The following is a 17,795-nucleotide window of genomic DNA, read 5'->3' as shown; positions in this document are numbered from 1 at the left end:
TTAAAAAACTTAAAGCACAGAAACTAAGCACAGCTTAAAGCACAGAAACTAACTTTTTGTAATGGGACAATTGCCACAGAGCTGAATTCTTCTTCCAAAAATTAAAGCTTACCACTTCATATCTCGCAAAATGAACTACAGAGCTCACGTGGATTTTGCTGTGTTTCTCAGCATGAAAGCACGTTCCTCAGCATGTTCCTCAGCTGTGTTCCTTGACAGCATCGTAGAGGCCAAGACTGAAACTTCAGCATTTGAGGCCTCTGCAGAAAGCCCCTGGGCAGCAGAGCTTTGCAGCCTGCTTCTCCCTGTGCTGCTCCCTGGCTTCCTAATCTTTGCATCCCTGTGATGCAACAGCAATGTCAGAAGAAAATGCAGTGAGCAGACAAGTGGGAACGGGCGCTCAGAAAAACAGCTGTTGGCATCGGATCGGGCAGATACATCAGATTTATTACTTTTGCTGTTACTCTGCTGCCCCAACCATGCTGACTCCATAGGGACTAACCCGGTGGGGTGCTTTTTACTTTAAGCAATTCACAATATATTTATGTGCAGAAGGAAAATATATGATCCTTACTACTGAAAGGAAGGGCACTAAGTTAGAAACCTTATGGACTCAAAAATTAAAAAAAGTATCAATAAAAGGAACCTGCCTTTCAGTGGTCCGGTCAAGACATAATGTTTCACCTGTGTTATACGTAACTCAGCAGAGGGATCTGGCACTTGGATCCTCTTCCTTTCAGTGCTGCAGGTAATCTGAAGGGCCAGAAGGAATTCACTTTTTCCTTGCAAACTTTTTAAAATGGAGTACTCAGCGGGGACTCCAGGTTTTATCCATTAGGGGGTTTTATATGCTTACTGATCCCCAGGTGGAAAATGCTTGGTATGTGCACTGAAAATGGCTTAACATATTCCCCTTTCTATTCCAGGGTGAGCAAAGTAGCCAAAAAATCTGGTCGGAACCACTCTGGAAAAAATACTGTAATCCAGACGACAACTTTTTTGACACATTACAACTTGTTAATTGAACCTTGGCATAACTTAGGAGGGCATCACAGAACCTTTTCTTCCTAAAAAGCTGGCCTAACTGTACGACTTGACCCGGGCCTTCTTAAAAGCTTCACTGAGGATAATAAGAAGTATCTCACATGGCAGCAGTAGGAAAAGAGCCAGAGGGGGAAGATGGAAGGATATGCTGTAGCTGGAAACGCTGTTTCTGGGGTAATAGGCAGCGAGTTTCCACGTGGTGGCTGTTTGGAGCACAAACCTAATGCTGCTGTGCAGCCTCTTCTCTCATCTCAGCAGCCTGGACGTGCACCAGGCGACTGATGCCTTGTCACACCGATTCCTGCCACTTTCCTTGATGGCCCTAGATGCCGGCTGGGTGGCTTGCTGGGTGAACAAGCATTTCAGACCAATATTTTGTATAACTCGGATATAAGAAAATATGGGTCTTCACCTAAAATAATAAAAATGTAATTTCAGAAAATGCCTGGAGCTCATGACAAAGCTTTATGACTTCAGAATGTATTGCCATTAATCTAATCCCTGTAATGTGTTAACAGGGAGCTGCTCCCTTGTTGCTTTTGCTGAGTGTTGTCGTATCCTCTTGGCAAGAGGTGCTCTTACACTGTGCTCTCCTTCCAGGTCCCCTGCGATGGCTGGCGGCTTGTTTGCCATCGAACGCGATTTCTTCTTTGAACTGGGTCTCTATGACCCAGGTCTGCAGATTTGGGGTGGTGAAAATTTTGAAATTTCTTACAAGGTAACACTGAAAATTAAAAGCTAATTGTGTTGGTAGGTCGTCTTTGGTAAATCTTTCTGTTATCCAGATGGGTTTACCTCTGATTTGCTTTTGAACTGGTTTCAGTTTATGCTTGCACCTAAATATCTGATCTGAAATTGTACAGGAAAATCAGAGAGAAAGTCTACTTTATTCACTAAAAACAAACCAACAAAAAAACCCTCAAGTTCTTTTATGGTACTTGTAGGGTAATACTGCTGCTAATGAAAGTGGCTATAGAGAAAAACAAATATACAGTTCCTGCATAGTACATGTCAAGTATACAGAGATGCAGTGAAGTATGTAGTTTCTTCCTCCCTGGCATTTTTGGGGTGACAAACCATCTCATGGACTGTTCCAAATTCTGAGAATTCCTTTATGAAAATAAGGATTTTCATAACTGACACCCTGTAACCGTGTGATGCAAAATCCCTGCAGAAGGTTTTATTTGCAATCCTAGACATGTGCATGGTCCTCAGTTGGCAGGACATACAAGTCTGTAAACATAAACCTCTTGCAACCTTAGTAATCATAAGGACACTAGTGTCAGGCAGCAGGAATCCACCCCAATCAACAAGCAAAACTGGAGACTGGATTTCTGATCTAACATCCCCACCAGTGATCACCAATGAAATCCTAGCTGAATTTTACTGAAAGTGCTTTCAGAGCTCCTCAGCCTGCCTTGATGTCAGTGATTTTGAGGAAAGATCAGGGTACACTTCCTCAGCTATAAATTCATGTGTAAAGGCAGTTAGTGAGGGTGTTGCATATACAGGGTCCTTATCCTTCTAATTATCCATCTTGCTTCCATTTAAATCGTGGCTGAATTTGCAGAGTAGTTCCTAACTCAAGTAGGTATTCATTGCTGATTGGGTAGCTATTCCAGATTGGTTTAACGTAGATCAAAATCAGTCTTCAAAAGAAATAGATAACACTTCTCTCAATGTTGCTTGCTAGCTTCTCAACAGCAAGTATAATGGCTTTCTATATTAGAATTTCTTGGTAGTTTATTCTGGTGAAACTGTGTAAGGAAATTGATGTGATAATAAAACAGATGAAACGAAGGTAGTGAAACACTCTGTCCATCTTCCTAATAATGATAAATTATATACTTTAATCTGGAATTCAGTCTAATTTGAAAGAGCTATATTGAATATGTATTTGATGCTGCATTTCAAAATCATTAAAACTATGAACAACTAAACTATAGATTATTTAAGATATCTTTCCATAAGGTTCTCCTTTAAATAATATCATTAATCCATTTGTACTTAGGTGAAACACTGAATCACCACAGATACCAATTTCCCCTACTAGCCTTTGTTAGGGAAAGCTTACCATGTGTTACTATCTAACTAATACTCATCTTTGTGATGGTAAATGGGTTGCTTTAGTTAAATCAATGTATTGTTAATCTTGTAGTTATCAAACTCAACTGCTCATTTCAGACTTTGTGCTCTCATTTGTTACTGTCATTTTAAAACGGCAACGGAAGGAGACTGAAAACTTGTTTGAAAAGTAGTACTTTAGCTAAGCAAGCTCATGATATAGGTGAAGAGGTGCTAAATACAGCCCTTCCTTTCAGGTCTAAATCGTGTTTATGTCTAAAGTAAAAATGTTTCTGTGTATTAGGCAGTGTAATAAGACAAGTAGTTCACACTGCTGTTGTGATGTATTCTGTATTTGTCCTGAAATGCCTGTGCTCGTACATTAATATCTGTGTCGTTGCTTGAACTTGCAGATCTGGCAGTGCGGTGGGAAACTGTTGTTTGTTCCCTGTTCTCGCGTCGGACACATCTATCGTCTCCAAGGCTGGCAAGGAAATCCACCCCCTGTGTACGTTGGCTCCTCTCCTACGTTAAAGGTACTGTTTTGCTGAAACCTTGAAGGTGTTTTGATGTTAGACAACTGATTTAAGTTTAACTAATTAGACTGTCAGCAGCATTTCAACAAACACTTCATCTGAAGCTAAATGGTGTATAAAGCTAAGGTTGTTGCCCACATGGCAGGCATATCTAGGTGCCAATCCCAGCACTATTAAGAGCAGAGACTCCCAGAAACCTTCTTCCTTCTCCACCCCTCGCCACCCCTGAGGTACGAAGCAAATATCCTCTTACTTATTCTTGTCCCACAAGTTTTTGCTGTACTGTGTCCATCCAGAGTGCCTAACTACGGTACACTTCTGGAAGATGATGGTCATGGGTTTGCCTTCCACCTTTGACCAAGTAGAACATGATCCCCAAGACCTCCCTGAGGTAATGCTGTAATCTAGTGTGCCCGGACCTTTTGTAGCTGCTTTTTTTTCTGTTAATTAAGCAGCAGCAGAAGACAAATAAGATACTCTGCACTTTGGAGTAAAGGTCTGTCACTCGGGCACCTTTCAAGATGAAAAATATTGCTGAAGATGTGATACTAAAATTAGACATCATCATGTCGAGTGAGTCTGTATCTGAAGAGAGAAAATGAATCAAGAAAAGCAATTGCAGATTGTGAACTCCATTCTTACAGGTTTCTACCCATAGGCACAGAGACAGCCTTCCTGTTGAGGTTGCCTGCCGCTTCTTCTAGTGCAGGGTTTGGGCAGTTGTAAATCCCGTTTCTACAGACCAGTGCCTCATGAATTCTGGGCCCAGAGATGTCTTCCATTATTCTCATCTAACAAACAACACAAAACAAGCAGACTCTAAAAGATAGACTTTTACTACATTAGTGAACTGATTTACATTTCGAGCAAACAAGCCCTTGAAGCCACTGGAAGGGTGGGGAAGATGTGCATAGGTGGGAATGGGGACAGGGAAAACAGCAATGGGAGGCAAGGTAAGTGTTAGTTTCATTGGTGCCGATAAGCCATTTGTCTTACCTGAGATTATAAAACTTCACTAATCTGAGAAGAAAAAAAAAAAAAAATCTGATCTAAGATATTTGCTGCAAATCCAAATGCCTTGCATGAGCCTGGTCATCTCTTTGTTGTATAGAGCAAGCCCTCCTGAGCATCCCTAAATATTAGGGAGCTTCTCTGCACAGGGCAGCACCCAGGAGTAGCTTTTGCTCTATTCAGCCACACTCCTGCTCGCACGTAGATGTGGTTTTCTTACAGCTTTGTTCAAATTGGCTGGAAGTGGATTAAAGTAAATCATGCAGTAATGTGTGCCATTAGTCAGATCTGTTAAGGTTTTGTTTTAACACTGTAGAACAAAAATGCTGGAAGACCCCTACAAAGCGAGATGTGCATCTGGCATGTGTGCAGGTAATGTAGAGATAAGGGCCCTCATAAAATCTGGGGAGAAGGATGTGCTGGAGAGGCTTCTTCTCCAGATAAGCCATCCCATTTTCCCTTTCCTTAAAGCAACAATAAACTACTTGGCTTAATACATACAAGGAGATAAGATCACCTTGATGTGTCATTAGCTGACCAGTTTAAGGCTTAAAACTTTTGCCCTTTGTAGACTTATGTGTGCCATTTACTCTGTTAGTCCTGTAGGAGATGAATGCAAGCTCTGAATTGTGCTCCTGCTAGGTAGCCAGTGCCTGCACCCATAACTGAAGAGACTTTTGTTTCCGTTCCCAAAGATTCCCTAAACTTAGAAAAATACTTCATATGCTCATTAAGTCAGTTTATTTTGCTGGCTTCACTCTACAGTCTCATCTGAGAATAGTGCTTCTGTGTCTTGTATAATCCTCTGAAGATGTATGTTATTAGTGGTATAAAATCATTTCACTCAAGCTTTTTAGGAAAAAAACCTTGTATTTGTAGAATTAATATGCTGTTATATCTGATCTATTGTGTGCGTATCGTGAGGTAGCAGCGAACGATGTTGTTGCTCTCCACAGAACTACGTCAGAGTTGTGGAAGTGTGGTGGGACGAATATAAAGATTATTTTTATGCCAGTCGGCCAGAGACAAAAGCACTTCCCTATGGAGATATATCTGAGCTGAAAAAATTCCGTGAAGATCACAACTGCAAAAGTTTTAAGTGGTTTATGGAAGAAATTGCATATGACATAACAACCTATTATCCTTTACCACCTAAAAATGTGGAATGGGGAGAGGTATGTAAAGCATATAAGCTATATTTATTTTAGAGGCATTGATTTTAAAGTTGGGAATTCTCTCTTTTTTTTTTTTCCTTCTCCTTTCTCTTTTTTAAGTCTCCTCACATCTTGCATGAGATAAGAACAGCCTAACAGAGTTGCTATTTCACCTCATTTGTGAAGATCTGGGAGGTTGAACACACTTCAGTGGGAGACTGAATAAATGAAAAAACTTGAAAGTGCTGCACTCCTCAGTGTCATTAATTTGGAACTGATCTTTGCGACTGTGCAGCTTTACCACTGTGCTCATTAGCTCATAAGAGCCCTCAAATTAGTATGGGTAGCACACTCTCCCTCTGGAAAGTGAACATCTTCATTTAAATTTCACATGCAGTCTTGTCTGGATATCTGTGCGGCAGGTACATTTTCCTGGTTTGAATAAGTGGAAATTTCTGAATTTTCATTCATTTATTTTTGCCTAGGGACCAGCTTAAAGTGAAATACCCCACCCTCCTTTTTTTCCCCCCCCTAGATTAGAGGGTTTGAAACCTCTTACTGTATCGACAGCATGGGACACACGAATGGTGGCGTTGTTGAACTTGGGCCGTGTCACAGAATGGGAGGAAACCAGGTAAGTGGCTTTGAGGAAAGTTTGAAAGAGAATTGCTGTCACTGGAAGGTTACACAACCATTTCTCTGTTCAAGTCGTACATAAAATTTCTGTGCCAACTGCAAAAATGGGATTTAGGGATTTTCTTTAAGCATACTGATACCCCTATATATAGGAATCTGAAAGTATCATTTCAAACAAACTGTACAAATTGAAGAAATAAATTTTCAATCCCCCCCCCCCCCCCCAAGAGAAGGAGATACATGAGGAAGTAAGCCTGTGCTTCAAAGCAACAATAACACTGCATTAGTGCAACTGGAACTCTTAGCATCACTGACAATTCTTCATTTATCCTCAAGTAATCCTTCAGGAACCCCCTTACTCTGGCTTAGTTATTTCCCAAGGTTGCTTTGTTTTGTAATGAAAATGTTATATAAAATATAACAGAAATGAAATGTAATGAAAACATAAAAACTCGCCCTTCTACCACAGAAGTGGAGTACAAATTTGTCTCTGCTTCATTTACAAATTAATTGGCAAAACTTAATTACTGTTAGATGACTGCACTCTACTATCTACTATCCTGTTTCATCTAAATCTTCATAAACATGTCTACACTATCAAGACTACTACAGGTTATCTTGTATGTATGCCTTCTTTTTGAGTTGGATAAATTCTCAGTTTTTGAAGTCCTAACTTGGTCTAATGTAGACTTGAACCAAACTGAGAAGATATTCATAACGAAATTGTTCTCATGCAGGCAAGTCTGACCATGGCAGCCCTGAAACCACATGTGGAGCGATGCTGGGGGGAAAAAAAAAAAAAAAAAAAAAACCTCTCTAGTTAATTCTAAATTTGATAGCCTCTGGAAATGCGTCTTTGATTTTAAGCAAACATCCACTAAAATGCCTTTTCTGTATATGCTACCTCAAAACATCCTCTGGCAATTATTTCGTAAGACGTAATTAAGATAATCTGTTTGTATTTACGTATATTAGTTTGACTTTTCTCCATGTATAAAATACCAAAGTTTTATTGTCTTCAGATAAAAAATACAGGATAGGGCAAAAGATTTGCTAGCAGACCTTTAGAAGGGGCTCCTTTAGCTATCAAACCGTACAAAGACCTTTAATAAGCACTTCTAGAAGTCTCCCAAATAGGGATCTCTCTCTTTTTATCATTTTTGTCTCACTTGGCAAGTTTCTTAGCCCTTCTAAATCCAAATGAATAGTCATCCATAAAATTGAGTGTCTTAGAGTGAGACTATAATGCCTTGCATTATCTAAAATAAGGAGTCCTCCTTAAAGCCAGAAGTAATAATACCAAAGGATGTTTTGACTGATACAGTTTCTTTGGCATTTTCGGTGTGTATAAAATGTTGGTTATTTTATGAGGACAACTACTAAAAAGGTGTCATCTTTTTATCCGTTAGCTGTTCCGAATCAATGAAGCTAATCAACTCATGCAGTACGATCAGTGCTTAACTAAAGGAGCAGATGGATCCAAAGTTACCATTACACACTGTAATCTGAATGAACACAAGGATTGGCAATACTTCAAGGTATGTAACAGAAATGGGGGGAAGCACATTTCTGTATCCTGTTTTGTTGCCCCCTCTTTTTAGTATTATTCCCCATGCATTTGAAAATAGATATCTATGGCAAGGTTAACTGAACTTAGTAAGTTGCCGATGACATGTTCTCAGAAACCCCTACTTACTGGAAAAAAACTTCTCCTCAGGGAGGATGTTTTTGTTGGTGCTCCCTATATTCCACAGGGAAAAATCTTCAAAAAAAATCTTGTGAGGCTGCATGTGCAGCCACAGGTATGTTAGGAGCTAGCGCTTGTCCCAAAGGAAGCGAAGAGGATGCTACTAGTGACAGCGTTTGTAGAAGCTTTTTGTGCCATTCTCCTCTCTGCAGGTACACTTACCATTGAGAAAGCTCCCTGCAAAAGGGGTGCTGTGGGAAGATGACTTAAAAGCTGATGTGCTTTTAGCAGCTAGGAACAGCTAAGCATGGCTTAACTCGTCAAGTGCCTTTGTGCTGTCTTTACCTTCTTCAGGCTTTCTTTCTCCTGTTCATTAACCATTCCCTGAGCAAACACGCTCTGTTGTGAATTATGGGTGTGGGGCCAGTATAAAGCTATTGCAAATACATGGGTTTTTAATAAGGGCTTGGAATGCTGGCTGATAAACATGTTAAAGCTGCTACCCTCCATTTAGTAGGCGTAAGGCTCCATGTCTCTACTCTTGATTTTTCCCTAAAAAAAGAGGAGGGTAGACTAAGGGCAATGTTATCCTTGGATACATCCACATATAATTTGGTCTTGTGTCTAAGAAAATCTCCCTGTTGGGGATTTTTACCTCAGTCTGTCAAGGCTCCTGGATATTTGTTAGTTTGCAGCTGGCTACCTGGGCTGTGTTTCTGTCACGGCTGCAGGCGCTGCTGAGCTTGCTATCCTTGAAGCACCCCCTTTTCTGTGGCACATGCCTAGAGCTGGGAGACCCTGAGGGCAGAACGTTCCCACTCAGCTTTCTTGAGCTGCTTGTGCAGACAGAGATCTTGATGTGCAAGGTTTAAAAATCAATAAGCAGCGATTCAGTGTCTGCTGTCTCTGCCTTTAATATCAGAGTTAGATACAGCACTTGTCGTTCTTCCAGCCTTTCTAGTTTGTCGCAGCACGTTGCTTGGCTCCTCTCTGGCTATTTCTTTTGTGCAAGAAGGTCCATTTCCTCCATGGCGCTGCCCTGTTGTGCAATTGTTTGCTTATTGCTCGAAATTGCAAGGAAAGTCAGTAGGCACTGCCTGGGCTCTAGAACAGTCCTCAAGACTTTATTCGTCTCTTTTGGATATAGGATAAAGGGCTGGAAGCGTTTTAGACAGTTTTGCTTGTTTCCTTAGCAATGTGTTTCCACAGAGAAATGTGAGATGTTTCAAGTGAGTAAATATATATATCAAGCACTTCATAACATGAAGGATGTGAAAATGCAGATTTAACAAGCAATATATTGAGTATAGAACCAGTCTTTCCACAGGAACCCTGAAACCTGTTTCTATAACAGTAAATAGCTGTATTAAAGTTGTGAAGGGGGGAAAAAAATATGTATACATATGTATATATGTGTGTGTGTTGCTGGTGGTTTTGTTTTCCAGAATCTGCACAGATTTACTCATATTCCATCAGGGAAGTGCTTGGATCGTTCCGAGGTCCTACATCAAGTCTTTATTTCAGAGTGTGACTCCAATAAAGCCACGCAAAAATGGGAAATGAACAACATTCTTAGTGTGTAGACAAACAAAAAACCTACCTACTGACACATTAATTTGTACAGGACTGAAAATAGCCTGAAAACTGCTGCAACTATTAACTCTGTAAAGCTGCGAGCCTCCTGACTTGGATGAAGGACGTAGGGGAACTGTGACTATTACAATAACATTATCATCTGCAGTTAATGTTTACAAAACTGCTTTACCTTAAACTCTGTAGATGTTTACATCTTTTTGTTTTAAGATGTTGGTAAATTAATGTGCTGTTAGCTATGTTTCATAGGAACGTAGTTAAAAGCACTGTCGTCTTCTTTGGGATTACACTCAGGGGTCTGAAGGCAGTTTTTTTACACACACTTGAAAAGGTTGGAGTAACCAGACTTTCATAGAACTTGGTGATTATCAACCTGTTGTATATTTTTATTTAATTTTCATCTTACTAAGCACTGCCACAGGTTCTTAGCCAGGGTGGCCTTCTCTCACAGTCATGCTGCTTTTTTGGAAGGTGAAATTCAACATATTTAGTGCCTCTTTCATTTCTGTATTTTACGAGAACAGCATTTGTTGGAAATTAGACAGTGGATTTTCTTTTCTGAGCTGTGACCGTGGTAGGGATCATCTGTACCCCCCATGTAACTACTGTGTTACCTAAGAGAAATTTCTGCTACCCGTTTGGCGACTGGACTTACTGCTTGTGGGTGAGTTAAAACACAGGCTACAGAAAAATGTGCCGTGAGATCTCCCAGAAAGTCCCATGTGCCCCTTGGCTGCAGATGCCTCAACTTGATGAGAATCCAGAATTGGGGATGTTGCCCCAGGAGCTGTTCCTTGCACTCGGTATATTTGACTAAATGCTGGAGCAATTAAATGCTTTTTATATAGTACAAGGAAGAGCTTAGCGTGATGTGTAGCACTGTGTGGTACATTTTTACGACAGCAAGCACCCTGTCAATTCCAGTTAAAAAATTGTAAGCACTAAATTTACTTGTTTATATCATGCCTTACATACTAAGAAGAAAAGCCGCACAATTATATAAAATGTAGAATTAATCCGATTCTTTATTTGTGGAGTTTCAAATAGAATTCACTCTGAGATGAACTGAAGCTTTTAATGGGGGGGGGGGGCTTATTAACATGTGTGCATAATTCTTAAAAAGGTTATCTGTAAAGCACGTTTGGATTCCAGATTTAGACTTGATAAGAGGGAATCCTGAAACCACATCTGTTGATATTTTTCTTTTTTTTTACCCTGGGAACTTTTCCTGAAGGATTATGAATACAAAATACAACCACTTGGTGCTACCTCCGGTGTACAAAGCAGAATGTGAAGAAGCAGTAGCTAAAAATGTTTTGAACGGGAGTTTGTAGTGGGTACTTCTGTAAGGGTATAAATATTTACTGTAAATGAACAGACGTGTAGGAGAAATGACTTAGCCTTGCTTCCATATTGAAGATTTTGTGACTGTTAAATATTGATGCCATCGGAGTGTACTGATGTAATAAGAATTACGTCTATAACATGTCACACTATTAAATATGACTGAATATTCCCCTGAAATCTAGCAGCTTCCATTGACTTAACAAGGGTTATGTATCTGGTGACAGAGTTTGATCATTATAGGGCTGTCTGCACTGATATATTGATTTGGGATCTTTCCTAGTTTCTTTAAACTTCTCATCTATCCTTTAAGAGGTATGGAAAACAGAAAATAAAGGAGGGAAAAACTGGAAAAAGGAGAATAAGGGTGTGTGTTGGTACTTGTCCCTTGTGTGTATGAAAACTGACTCCATTTTTGTTTGTTGGGTAGATTAATTTAATCATATTACTATGCATAAGAGAAAGGTGGCACATAAATTGTGCGGACGTGCATTTTAAATGGGTATTTTGTGCAATTCATTAAAAGCTGATGCTGTATGTGAATATGAATCTGTATGTGAGACTGAAAAACTTACAAAACATGAGATCATAAGAAGCTGTAGCCGTAATGACTTTTTCCTACTATCGCCTGCTTGGAAAAAAACTAATTCCCATAATCTTGCTTTGTAAGTTGATGATAATATCACTATGCATTTCTACATATTTTATAAATTTGATTTATGCAGATTTTGATACACTGTATGTTTCTGTAGAAATTGTATAAATCTTTTAAAAATTTATTAGGGATAAATCTGAGAAGCCTATGTATATCTTACTTATGGGTTGCTTGTTTTTTTAGGTGAAGTAAATAAAATATTTGAAATTTTGGGTTTACTATGCTTTACAGAATAAAATGGATCTTTATAGGAACCCCTTATTTCTAAATTTAGACAACTTAAAACATGAAAATATTTTATTTTTTCTTTTTATTTAGGTACCGTTTATCAAATCTGTGGGTTTGAGGGTTTTGTTCAGTGATACCAAAAACAGCGTTTCTACTGAGAGGTACTATGTGGACACGTTTGGGTTCTGTATTACCTGCCCTGAGCTAATTGGGTAAAATTTAGTGTGCTCACAGGAAATGAACGGGATGGTAGAACCAAAAAATGAGTGGAAGTGCTTTAACTTACAGCTCACCTTAATGACTATGTTTGCATATACAAATACATGTTTCCCCAAATATTTTTTGCCTGGGAAGGTTTCTTAGCAAGAGATTCTGCAGTTCAGCTGAGCTATGGAACATGCAAGTTCTGCCATAGGAGCAAAGCTAAAGGTTGAAACTTGCAACACTGAAAAGTTTTAGGAGGTAAATTCTTGTTTTCCAGTCAGATCTATCGATGCACTTCTATGTGTTCAGGTTTCAGAAGGCTCCTGTGTCAAATCAGTGGGTTTGCAGTGCCAGCCACTCCACGTTCAGCATACCCTCTTAGGCACTGGAAAACAGCACTGGGTAGCAAGGAGGGAGGAGGAGGTCTCTGTAGGGTTTCTTCTTTACTCCAGGGTACCAAAACCCGTGAAAACATTGCTGCATCCTATAATCAATTCCTTCTCCTACCCTTCTGTCTGTCAAAGTCCTTTATTACTCTTTGCTGCTTACAGATCCCCTTCTTCCAAATAGCAGTCCCTAACTGCTCCTGCAGCTAGGTCCTAATACCTGTGCTACATTATGGCAGAGGTGTAGATCAGATGGGTGCAACATTCTTACAAGATATTTATCAAAAAAAGATTATTTTTGTTAAGTTTTGCAATATCTGAAGCACAGTTCTCTCTTTGGGTTAAAGAAGGTTGAATTGTGCAAAACCCACAGAGGCATACTAAGAAAGGGAAGTTGTGAAAATGCAGAAAAGTTATTTACACCATTAAACATAAGCTGGTGTGGTTTGTTGTTGTTGTTTGGGGTGGGTTTTTTGTTTGTTTTGTTTGTTTTTTGTAAAGGCATTTACCGCTTGTTCCTTGCTTTCAAACTTGCATCCACTGACTGCAATAGATGAAGAAACAGAGTAGGAAAAAAACAGCAGTATTACTGCTTCTAATACTCCTTTGCCTTCCTATGAAAAGACAGGGAATACTGCTGCTTGCTCCATTCTTAGAAGTTAGCTAATACTGCACAGATGAGAGCAATCCCTGATCAGTGCCAGTGGTATCTTCCAGGCTAATATTTGCTGTCTGGGAAAGTCAGAACCAGCTGTTAGTTTTCAGCCCCTTGGCTGTTGACTTTACTTACCTTGCAGGTCTCCTCTGAATCCTAAAGCCTGGGAAAGGTAAGTCTTGTAGCTCATATGGAATGACTGCTTAAAGCCTAGGTGGATAAAGGGATAGACTGTGGAGAGCTTGGGGTGAGTTTGCCTCTCTCAGGTTAAAAGGCAAATTTGCACTTCCAGCATAGGCTGTAAGTGCCCCTGGGCATGGAGCCCCTTGTGCCCACGAGCTCTGAGGAGCTCCTGCTTTGCAGCTGCCTCGTGCTTGGTTCCCGTGGGCTCGTGTCCCAGTGCAGAGTGGGAAGAGCTGATCCAGGGGATTGCACATCTCATTAACCAGCCCAGTTAATGGTTAGTAACCTCCTGGTTTTTCATCTTCAAAATGTCATCTGTGTCTTTGTAACGTGAGACTATTTAAGCGTTCTCAATTGCAATGTGTCATGGGTCCTGTTCTGTGGGGTTTTTTGCCTTTTTTTCCTTTTTTAAGGTGTCTGCCTAGCCTTCAGCTTTTTCACAAAGTCACGCTGTCCTGCGGCCCTTCGCAAGAACAGGGTGGATGGAGACCATCCTTGGCAAGGCAGTGACATAGCTCATGGTCTGATGGCTCTGAACTAACTGCTGAAAAATGCAAATTCCTTCAGTTAACAGGTGCACCAAGGTGACAAGGATCAAAGCCTGCAAGAGGGATTTAGAGCTGTTTGGACACCTGAGAGGAAAAGGTATGCGTGCTTGTTGGAGCCCTTCTGCTTCTCACCAAGAAGGTACTTCCCTGAGGAGAAATGATTTGTTTAGCCGCAGAACCATGTCCCTTCCTGCAGGGCAAGTGAAGCAGGTTAAGGCCAGGTAGGTCCCTTGTGAATGCAGTCGTGGAGTCGAAAGCAGAGCTTCCTCACGTGGGCTCCCAAGGGGTGAACCTTGGTGAGCGTGTGGGTTTGGCCTGGACTTAGCACTGCTGCTTGTGCGAGAGAAACGTGGTCTTGGGAGAAGGAGGCTGAAAGGGGCAGAGAGGTGGGAGAGGCAGCGAGCTCTAACCTAGAGCAAATAGCTGCAAACGCTGTAATGTCTGAGAGGTGGTGGGTGATGGCAGCCGTAGACCTGCAGGTGAGAATGAGGGCCTAGATGGTGAAGGGAGAAATCACAGGAGAGACGATACTTCGTATTTCCTGAAAAGGCTACTGGGAAGAGTATGTGTTAGTCAAGGAGGCAGCATGCTGGGCCAGCTGTTAAAATAACAGTCACTGGATTAAGGCCCTCCATATCACTCAAAAGCTCTAGAGTAGAAATACTAGTCTAGATACAGCCTTCTCTCTTGAAATCTGTGCAGCAATTTTCCTAAGAGGGTGCAGTCATAGGCCAGTGTCTTTGAACTCTGCTGATGGATCTCTGAATATCAAGTCCTTTGAATCTTGTGTGCTTAGCTGCATAGTTTGGATACAGCAATAGAATGTCAGGTTAAAAGCTGGGGCCAAAGCCATGAAGACTGGTAGAAGCATTTTCAAGGGCTCTTGTGAGACAAGTGCCCTCTGCTTCCAGCTCTGTTTCCAAAAAATAAATGGGCAGTCTCATCCCTAGAGCCTCCTGGGAAAGCGTTGCGTTGTTCTGTGGTGTGTCCAGGGGACTGGGAGGTGCACCTGGCAATGAGTGCCTTGTAGCTTGCTAGCTGAAACCTGTAGGGTCATTGCACCCCACTGCCAGGGTCCTCGAGACAACCGGGCTCATCCTGTGGAGAGCCACAATTAAAACTTTCATATTTTCCTTTCTGAGGCAGCAGAAACAGCGAGTGAAAGTAGAACTGAGTGGAGGTGGCGGCTTCCTAGAAGGATTTTGGTGGGTTCCTAGGAAGGGAGACTTGGCAAGAACTGATGAGCCGGAGGAGGGTGGGGAAAAAAGCACACACTCAGAAAGCTGTGGATGTGCTTCTGCTCATATTGCTTTTATAATTGACTGAGAAATGCCCTGGAGTCCTGTGTGTCCTAAAGAAGAACCATCGGAGACGGAGTTGACCAGTTAATGGAGGAGGAAGATGTCTGTCCTGTGGCCTGGGGGAAAAGAAGAAAGGTAATATACTATATGAGGAAAGGAACTCTGTAACCTAGTTACAGAACGTGGTCTGGTCGCTACTGATGATAAAGATTTTGGAGTAAGATACTGCTGAGTGGAGCCATTTCTCACTGGAGATAAGCACAACCTCTTGTGCTTTTTTTTTTTTTTTTTTGCCTGTCACTACCATAATTATCTTGTTATCTTCCATGTGATGCTTTGAGAGATGTCTCAAAGCATTGGGACCCTTGGTTGTTACTGGACAAAGATGAAGAATATTCTTACTTTGGACATTGAGTTTAAGATGGGAACTTAGAAGGTATGTGAAGATTAGACCAAAGGTCTATCTAGGATAGTATCCCATCTCTTTCAGTGGTCAATAGGATCAATATAGTCTAGGATGGAGTAGGACAGAGTAAAAGGATAGGATGAATATACGATACTGGTTCTCTAACACTACATTGCCAAAGGATGCTTTTGGCAATGTACAATCGAAGGACTTTCTGAGCTGGAAATGGCATTTTCTATGTAATAGTGCAGGATTTGTCTAACCACTTTCTGTGTCTTTGGCAGACTTTGGGCACCCGCCAAATGACCAAAGTTTCAAGGCAGGCTGGCTCATCGGTTTGTTCCTGTGGTGAGATCCAGGAGACCCCAAAGGCTTGTTGAAGACCTTGACTCTCAGAGGCTCAGTTACTGTTGGGTTAGTGTCCGGTCCAGTACTGGGCAGGAGGAGCTAGTCTCAAGTTGGCCACACTGTCACCACAATGTATTTTTAGAAGGACCTTTCAGGTCCTTTTCTATGAGAAGTCATTTGACTCTGCTCCTTAAGCTTGTCCAAAGAAATGTCATCCCTTCAGCTGTGCTGAAAGACAGACATCATGGGCACAAACTTTACTGATAGTTGTTTGGGGTAAGAAATACTGAGAGTAGCCATACAGTGTTTACATTTTTTCTCTGTATTTATTCCTGGAACAACATCAAGGCCCTCTGCACCAGTGAGGATTATGGTGGGTTATTACCTTGTAGTTGGAGCAATGTGCAGGTCTGTGCACTAGTTGGTGCTGGCACGTGACAATTCCTTGAAATTACGTGAAAGAATGTGTGTGTGTAGGCAAATAAATCAAATTGAAGAGCTGGGAGGGGGAGATTTGAATCTCCTGCACGTCCCATTACGAGCCCCATGGGGCTGTGTGCACTGGAGATGAGTTGTACATCTGGGCTCTGTTATGGGATCCTCCGCTCCGGATCAGGGAGCAATCACGAAAAGGCCGGCTGGGCTGTGAGGCAGCCAGTACTAAAGCCCCAGCAATTCCAGAAATGCAGGGACTGCAGGCAAAACATTTACTTAGTTCAAGATGTAGAGGGAAATACACACCAGAAGGAGAAGGGAAGAGCAAATGTGAGGTAAGGAAGCTAAGGACAGTGAGACGGGACCAGTGGCAGATACTACTGCAGCAGACGCTGCATTGCTGAGTGAGGGGAGGTTTATGTGTCGGTATTGCATACAAAATGCTTGTGAAGCAGTTATCAAGCATTGGGATGGATCTTGAGCTAATCCCAGATAAAATTCCCCTTCTGCTTTTTATGATGTTCTTTGTAGATGTGTTTGTAAGTTCTTCTGTGTTATTTGAATATCAAAGCCTGTATCTACTGGGTTCAGTCTGTAGCTGTTCAGATCAAGGTTTTCCTTCTGAAAGCACATGGAAAAGGAAGAGGTCTATATCCTGTTCTCCAGACTCGGTTCTTTACCTGGAACCTGCTTTACGTTCTAGCTGCTTTTCTAACTAAGGAGCATCTATTACACCTCCAGACTAATATTAAGTAGTTTATTGTCTATACTCTTTGATGATGAGGTTAGGACTTTTTTTTTTTCTTTTTTCCCTTCACATGTGTTGCTTTGAATTAACACCAAATTTCATCTGCTGTTTTTATTATCCAGTCTGTTTTTATTATCCAGGCTGTAACTGGCTTTGCAGTCCTTTGCTGTTAGCCGTCATGTTCATTGCAGCACTGTTCACCACTTTTTTCTGGATCTTTATTACAAATATATTCAATAGTCTTACTAGCACTAAGACCCCCCCCTCCAAATCTTATGGTTTTTTTAATAAGTCTTTTTCCCCTCTGATAAAACTGATGACTAATTCTTATTTTATTCCTTTTTTTTTTCCTCCCAACCTGCTACTCAAATAATGCCTTCTCTCTTATTCCAGGATAGCTATGTTTCTTCTACAGGGAGCACTTAAGAAAATCAAATAGGCCAGATCAAACTGATCTCCCATATCTTCATGTTCACTGTTGTTTTGTTGTTGTTTTATTTTGTTTTTTTAATGAGGTCTTACAAGTCTATGGAACAGAACTGCCTTAGGAAACAGACCAATTTAGCCTTTTGTCCATAAATTCTCTTCTGTGTTATGGTTTCTAACAGGTTGCTATACAGACTTTGCTG

The 17,795-nt window shown here is 41.0% G+C and overlaps 1 protein-coding gene across 2 annotated transcripts in view; it reads left to right on the top strand.

Moving 5' to 3' along the window:
* GALNT7 (polypeptide N-acetylgalactosaminyltransferase 7) overlaps positions 1 to 9,962 on the top strand; it is a 59,284-nt gene extending 49,322 nt beyond the window's left edge. For both annotated transcript variants that reach the window (XM_088533043.1, XM_088533044.1), the window contains exons 7-12: positions 1,645 to 1,762; positions 3,522 to 3,644; positions 5,612 to 5,830; positions 6,345 to 6,443; positions 7,855 to 7,983; positions 9,578 to 9,962. In XM_088533043.1, coding sequence (XP_088389169.1) covers positions 1,645 to 1,762; positions 3,522 to 3,644; positions 5,612 to 5,830; positions 6,345 to 6,443; positions 7,855 to 7,983; positions 9,578 to 9,715 — 826 coding nt within the window. In that variant the 3' untranslated portion in view covers positions 9,716 to 9,962. The remainder of the gene's footprint in view (positions 1 to 1,644; positions 1,763 to 3,521; positions 3,645 to 5,611; positions 5,831 to 6,344; positions 6,444 to 7,854; positions 7,984 to 9,577) is intronic.
* Positions 9,963 to 17,795: the final 7,833 nt, after the last annotated feature.

Source organism: Tinamus guttatus, unplaced genomic scaffold, assembly GCF_059628265.1.
Source record: "Tinamus guttatus ecotype Peru unplaced genomic scaffold, ASM5962826v1 Tinamus_guttatus_pri_ptg000476l, whole genome shotgun sequence".
Lineage (NCBI taxonomy): Eukaryota > Metazoa > Chordata > Aves > Tinamiformes > Tinamidae > Tinamus > Tinamus guttatus.
This window is presented reverse-complemented; position numbering and strand designations above follow the sequence as displayed.